At 41.9% G+C, this 7,500-nt stretch overlaps 2 protein-coding genes across 3 annotated transcripts in view; both read left to right on the top strand.

Annotated features, from left to right (window-relative positions):
- The window catches only part of LOC138021412 (cytochrome c oxidase assembly protein COX18, mitochondrial-like), a 401,574-nt gene that overhangs the window by 208,618 nt on the left and 185,456 nt on the right, over window positions 1–7,500 (top strand). The window lies entirely within an intron of this gene.
- LOC138020328 (uncharacterized) overlaps window positions 5,053–7,500 on the top strand; it is a 2,511-nt gene continuing 63 nt past the window's right edge. Inside the window, exons 1-2 of the mRNA XM_068867332.1 lie at window positions 5,053–5,109; window positions 5,215–7,500. The exon at window positions 5,215–7,500 is cut by the window's right edge and continues 63 nt beyond it. Coding sequence (XP_068723433.1) covers window positions 5,053–5,109; window positions 5,215–7,500 — 2,343 coding nt within the window. The remainder of the gene's footprint in view (window positions 5,110–5,214) is intronic.

The following is a 7,500-nucleotide window of genomic DNA, read 5'->3' as shown; positions in this document are numbered from 1 at the left end:
TCTCTCCAAATTTATTCTGCCGCACCTTTGAGCGCATATCTTCTGTTTTGGAAAATAATACATGAATACTTTTCATCGTTATGAACTTTCATTTCTCTCCGTCTTGCCCTGATTACCCATGATGCACTTATGGATCGATGAGAACCGGAAGTTTATTGCAACTACTGCGACGAGGGTAGGCAGCCTGTACTACCTAAACTGTCGAGAGGATCGTCAAAAGATGAATGTTGCAGCTGAGAAGTCTTCTCAAGAGACCAAAGGAAGAATTTGGCATCGTCGATATGGTCATCTTCGTGCATGCAACCTAGAGGAACTGGTCAGACACGATATGGTTGATCGATGGCTTTGATTATAATTCATCAAAGGAATCAGATCTCCGTGAATCATGCGTTACTGTAGTAAGCTTCCACAGAGTAGCAGACGTAGTGAAGGGAAACTTGACTTAGTTCACAATAATGTATGTGGAAAAATGGGCACCAAATCAATTGCCTTCAACAAAACTTAATTGACAACACAATGAGTTGGAGTTATAATTGTGCAGTTTCCTTTTCGATTTCAAATTATTTGGTTCCATCTGCAGGTACCGAAGCAGAACTGAATTACTTAAGACAGAACACAAAGCAACTCCAAATGAAGACTAATCCCAAGTGACCAAAAATAAAATGCTATCTGGTACCTGCAGAAAGACGCAAATTATTATGTTGAGGAAAAAAAAGGGATAACTGTATTTTGCAAAGTGAAACAAACCAAACAAAATGACGGAAAAAGAGATTATGTTATCCAGGAACAAGCCAGTAAAAGGAAAAAAAAAATACTGTTGCTGTTGCGTCTCTACTGTTCATTAGTGCTTTCGCACTTTTGCTATTGCTCTCAGTTATGAGCACCTCAGTCTGTTATAAGCAATTTATTCCTAGTTGAAAACGTGTAACTAAGAGCTACACGCTTTATACTAAGAAATAGTAGTAACTTTTCCTATAAGGATCGCTTAATCAAACTGAAGTTATTTCCGCTTAGGTACTGGCTTGAATATCTTTCCTTAGTTTTCTTTTTTTTATTGTCTTCATGGACATATTAATCTAACTCGTTCATTTAATTTACTATTTTTCGTTTGTTACGACTCAGACGCGTCAAGCGTGCTCAGGGCTGAATTTAAATATTAATAATAATCGTACATCAATTTTTTGGGACTTCTATTTTAACAGCATAGAATTTGTCCTAACTGTCGCCGGGAAGAAGAAGAAGAAGAAGAGAGGTAGGTAACGGAGATCGTTTCCCGTACTTCCCGGTTCCTTTAGTGTTTTCGTTGCATATAGGCACGTATTATGTGCCGAAAATTTATTAGACTGAAATCAATGCTGATAAAACTCAAGTCGAACCAGGGAAGAGCCTTGTCGCCGAGAAATCCGGAAAATCCGCGTTTACCGTGCATGCCGAAAAATGATTGAAATGACATCAATGGCATCAAGGAATGACCGCTGATAATACTCAAGCCGAACCAGGGAAAAGCCTTGTGTCCGGGAAATCCGGAAAATCTGCGTTTTCCGGGCATGCCGAAAAGTTCTTAGAATGAAATCAAATAATAATAATAATAATAATAATAATAATAATAATAATAATAATAATAATAATAATAATGATAATAATAATAATGAATGAAATCAAAGGCATTAAGGAATGACCGCTGATAAAACTCAAGCCGAACCAGGGAAGAAGCTTGTGTTATTCCATGTTAATATATTCTAATATAATATATTACTTCTCTTTTTTTCTGTAAGTATCTATATATATATATATAGATAGATACTTACAGAAAAAAAGAGAAGTAATATATTATATTAGAATATATTAAATATTCATATCTCCGGGAAATCCGTGAAATCCGTATTTTCCGTGGTCAAGTAAAAGTTTGTCACAGACAGCAGTCAGTCGTTACTGCAAGTTTAATCATTAAATATTCATATCTCCGGGAAATCCGTGAAATCCGTATTTTCCGTGGTCAAGTAAAAGTTTGTCACAGACAGCAGTCAGTCGTTACTGCAAGTTTAATCATTAAATATTCATATCTCCGGGAAATCCGTGAAATCCGTATTTTCCGTGGTCAAGTAAAAGTTTGTCACAGACAGCAGTCAGTCATTACTGCAAGCTTAATCATTAAATATTCATATCTCCGGGAAATCCGTAAAATCCGTATTTTCCGTAATCACCAAAATTGTTTACCTGTGGTGTGAATAACTTTTTGGCATGCACGGAAAAGACGGATTTCCCGGATTTCCCGGTGAGAAGGCTCTTCTCTGGTTCAGCTTGAGTTCTGTCAACGGTGTTTCCTTAATAACATTGATTTCAGTCCAATGACTTTTTGGCATGCACGGAAAAGGGGGATTTTCCGGATTTCCCGGGCACAAGGCTCTTCCCTGGTTCGGCTTGAGTTTTATCAGCGGTCATTCCTTAATGCCTTTGATTTCATTCATTATTATTATGATTATTATTATTATTATTATTATTATTATTATTATTATTTGATTTCATTCTAAGAACTTTTCGGCAGACACGGAAAAGGCGGATTTTCCGGATTTCCCGGACACAAGGCTCTTCCCTGGTTCGGCTTGAGTTTTATCAGCGGTCATTCCTTAATGCCTTTGATTTCATTATTATTATTATTATTATTATTATTATTATTATTATTATTATTATTATTATTATTATCATTATTATTATTATTATTTGATTTCATTCTAAGAACTTTTCGGCATGCACGGAAAACACGGATTTTCCGGATTTCCCGGACACAAGCTTCGTCCCTGGTTCGGCTTGAGTTTTATCAGCGGTCATTCCTTAATGCCTTTGATTTCATTATTATTATGATTATTATTATTATGATTATTATTATTATTATTATTATTATTTGATTTCATTCTAAGAACTTTTCGGCATGCACGGAAAACACGGATTTTCCGGATTTCCCGGACACAAGCTTCGTCCCTGGTTCGGCTTGAGTTTTATCAGCGGTCATTCCTTAATGCCTTTGATTTCATTATAATAATAATAATAATTATTATTATTATTATTATTATTATTATTATTATTGTCATTTGATTTCATTCTAAGAACTTTTCGGCATGCACGGAAAACACGGATTTTCCGGATTTCCCGGACACAAGGCCTTTCACTGGTTCGGCTTGAGTATTATCAACGGTCATTCCTTAATAACATTGATTTCAGTTCAATGACTTTTTGGCATGCACGGAAAAGGCGGATTTTCCGGATTTCCCGGGCACAAGTTTCTTTCCTGGTTCGGCTTGAGTTTTATCAGCAGTCAAGCCTTCATGTTACGATTTTAGTCAAACAGCTTTCGGCGTGCACAGAAAACGCGGATTTTCCAGATTTCCCGGACACGTGGTGCTTCACTGGTTTAGCTTAATTTTTGGGCTCATCCTCGGTGTAAAAATCTGTGAAACTCACAGATGACGTAGCACAAAGGAAAACAAAAGAGCAAAAAAACATCAAACAATAACCTAACCCTACCACGAGCTAACAAAACAAAGAAAGAGTTTCACAGGTTTTTACACCGAGGTAATGAAACCCAATTTTTGCAGCAAAGAAGCAGAAATACACAAGATTTTAGTCAACCAAATTTTCAACATACGCAGAAAAGGACGGTTTTTGCGGACACAGTTACTTGTTAGTGGCTTGTTAGGACGAATAGTGTAACTCATTTTAATTGATGACAGAAATTTTGCTCTTTTGCATCGATGTCGTCTTCGTTGCCAGAGATCTGATAACTTTTCAATATCCAGTAACACGTTGCTAAGATTACAAGCATGTGTCACTCAGCCTGATCTCAGTGACGTGAACAAAGGAGGAAGGATTGCCATAAGCAACATCCTTATTTGCATTCCTGTTAAAATTTAGTCCTAAATCACTGCACAAAATGTGTCAGGTTTCCCGGTTGTTTCTGTGAATTATTGTCAACAAAGAGAGCTATTACCCGTTTAGGATAACAGCCTTGATTGCATTGTTTGTGCTTTGGATTTCCTTGATTAGATGGCGAGTTTATCTCGGAAAAGTGTTAAATCGCAAAAACCATGCTGGGTCAACAGGAGTGGCTCGACTGAGTAAACAAGCCAAGCGATCGTATCGATGTTGTGTTTCATTGACTTGATCTGTTATTTCTTTGGGTTTCCCGTGGGAAACACCATCATTGTGCGGGATTGGTAGTCAAACGTACTTAAGGTACAAAAATAGAAACGCCCCTTTTCACACCCATTCGACAGTTACATGATGTGTGACACCTATTTGACGACAAGTTGCAAGTGAACACATGACAAAGAAATAGTAAACTCTCGTGCATCGTTGATCATTATTATCACGGGCAGCGCTTTCAAATTTATGTGTCAACATTTCACTGCTTTGATCCACTATATAAGAGACGCAATCATTTTACAACATCTGAGCTACAGGAGAAAATGCAGCGCACAAGACAACCGTGCCGACAGCTAAATAGTGAAGGGATAAAGAGCGCTGCACTGTGTTATCTCTTACCAGTTATCAGCGGAAGGTGCAGCATCATAAGCGCAAAATGTATTTTTAAAGCAAAAGATAAAGATTTGGGCAGGGCGTGGACTTCTATTTGCAGCAAACGTGATTCATGCGACAATGCTATTTCAGGTCAGTATTTATTGGAATACCTTTGTTTCCGAGGAAATTTGGAAAACATTTTAAGTATCAAAAATGAAATTGAACGCATTTGACTGTGCTGTGTTTCAGGTATCCACAACGCAGCGTTTTTCTTTAGCGCCATTTCGAGCCAAGAGAAGAAACACTGTTGCATCAACGAAGAAACAGACGATGAGAGTAGTTCTGGCGATGACATGCCAAGTTCCATGACGCAACAGTGGCTCGAAGGGAACTTGACAAGTATAAACAAATCACTGTGCCCCGCAATCTCATACTGGGTCGCGTTGACTACAATAAATGGCGCCCCTGCCAGCCCAATTTCGGTTCACAAGGCCCTGCTAAATTGCGGACTGGATGTCACAGCAACCCAGGTAACGAATGTCGTATCTTTCTTTGAGAGCTCTCCTTGAGATGTGTCTAGCAATTCAATGTAAAGCGAGATAAAAAGAAAAGGAACAAGCACAATCACAGTGCTGCAGGTAGCAAAACAAATCGTGAAAATGTTCTGAGACATTGTCCCATTTAATTTGTATTCGACAGGTGCAGTTCCAGGATGGAAAGGAATCTCCAGCCACGGCAGAACTTTACAAAGTGTTCAAAGATCATAAAAATCCTTTCATGCGAGACCTTGTGAGATCATCTTACAAACACTCCTACAGAGACGAGGCCAGGAAGCTGATCGGTGAGGATTGCTTATGCACCCAGGAGTTAGACGATTGTGGCAGTGAAAACGTCGTGCGAGTGACCCTGGTTAATCAGAAGTTTCACGCGTCCTTGCTGAAAGCAATCGAACGTCTGACCGCGGCAAAGCTACAACTGGACAAATTTGGCTTCGAGTCCAACACGGCGACGTCGCAGGCGTCCACCAGCCAGCCACCGTGCGACGACGAAAAGATGCTGTCAAATAAACTCGCGATCCTGGTTAACGATATAGCAATCGCCATGGGAAAACTTGGCTATGCTACCTACAGAGGAAAAATCTACAAGAAAGATCCCAGATCCACGTTCACGTTTTCATACAAGTGCGAGACAAGGGCTTTCGTAAACACCTTGGCCACCAATGAGCAGTTTAAGTCGCGGATGCTTCCGCAGATGAAGAAAATCATTGACCTGTTGTCGGATCCTTATTGTGAGCTGTTTCGACCACTAACCGTGGATTACGATCTCATCGAAGTGAACAACGGCGCTTGCTGGTCATTGAAAGGAAGGAATTTCGTCGAGGACGCCATCGAAGAACACCAAATAGGCAAGGTATCACCCAGAGCGTTTTGCCCGTACGAGCCAAACCAAATTCCCGACGCAAAATACTTTCGCCAGATTTTGGAAAACAGTCTCACTCCTGACGACGTATGTGGCTTCTGCGAAGAGTTTGTCAAACTCCTAAACTACAATAAGAAAAAACACAAGGACAAGGTGTTGTGTCTAGTCGGAGACGCTAACAGCGGCAAAACAAGCCTGTTTTTCCCGATCCTCAGCCTCGTACATCACGGAAACGTAGCCACGGTTACCAAACAGCGTGCCTTTAATAAATCGATGATTACGCCATTCACCGAGGTCATATTCTTGGACGAGGCTACGGAATCAACCCTAGATATCGACGACTGGAAAACGTTGACACAGGGTGGTTATTCCGCACACGACGTGAAGTATCAGAGGGCAAAATCTTTCATCAACCGCTGTCCCATGTTGATAACTTGTCAGAAAAAGCTCGACTTTGGACCGTCTGATCAACCCGCCATGGACAGAAGGCTCAGCACGTACCAGTTCAAGAGACTGGCGAACCCCACAAAACGTGCGGCTACTTGGTTGAAAAAGCACCCAATGGAATGCCTGATCTGGGCAACACGAAAAGCCCAAGAGACACAACATCGTGAAACCGACGAGGAGGACCAATCAGAAACAGACGAAGAGCGTTCGTTGTACGAAGACGGTGCCTTAAAGCAGAGCGAGAAAGAAGCACTACAGTCGGTGTCGTTGGAGGAGATAATGACCGAGAACACCGCGCCAGTTCCTGTAGAGGACCAAGACGAGCAAAGCGACTCGGAAGCTTCAGATAGCCAGTCAGATGCCAGTCACGCGGGTGACGTCTTGTACGCCCTTGAGGAACATCTCAGAGGCCTGCAGCCAGATAGCCTTCGTCACAGGCAGGTATTGCACATGCTCCAGACCGAGAGGGCCAAGAGGCACAGAGCGGAAGAGGACAGAAAGGAGCAGCACAAACGGCGCAAGACCCTGCTCAGAACTAAGGGCGTGTCCACTCAGAACGCGGAACTCATCTCCTCGAATCCCGAAGAACCGTTGCCTAGTGCAGTCACGAGGGAACTGGACCGATATGAGGAGGAGCAAAGGCAAGCCCGAGAGCATAAACGCCGAGAGGCTGCGAGAATAGCATTCGAAAACGCTTGGGTCCGGACGACGGAAATAGAGCTCAAGGAGTGCTATGACAAATTGCGAACGAGCGACGAACCTTCCGTTCGCGCCAACCTTAAGGCCTACATGCGAATGCTGTCCGAAAATCTCAAAGATCATCATATGTCGCTGGGCACGTATGGCACCGCCGAGGCCTTGGCCGAGCGGAAGCGAATATGCACGGCACTCGGCCTGTTGAGTGAGAACAAGCAACACCTCGTCACGAATGTCTGGGAAAGGTTGCCGGTCATCACTTCTGAGGAAGACACAGCTCCCGAGCAAGGTGTTGGCCAAGATCTCCAAGACGAGAACGAAGACGAGGACGAGGAAGCCATATTCATAACTCCCGTCCCAAGTACTCGGGCAGATTGCAGCAGGAAACGGAAGAGACACTCAAACAGTCAGGGCGCGAGTAAT

Source organism: Montipora capricornis, chromosome 10 (genome assembly GCF_036669925.1).
Source record: "Montipora capricornis isolate CH-2021 chromosome 10, ASM3666992v2, whole genome shotgun sequence".
Taxonomy (NCBI): Eukaryota; Metazoa; Cnidaria; class Anthozoa; order Scleractinia; family Acroporidae; genus Montipora; species Montipora capricornis.
This window is presented reverse-complemented; position numbering and strand designations above follow the sequence as displayed.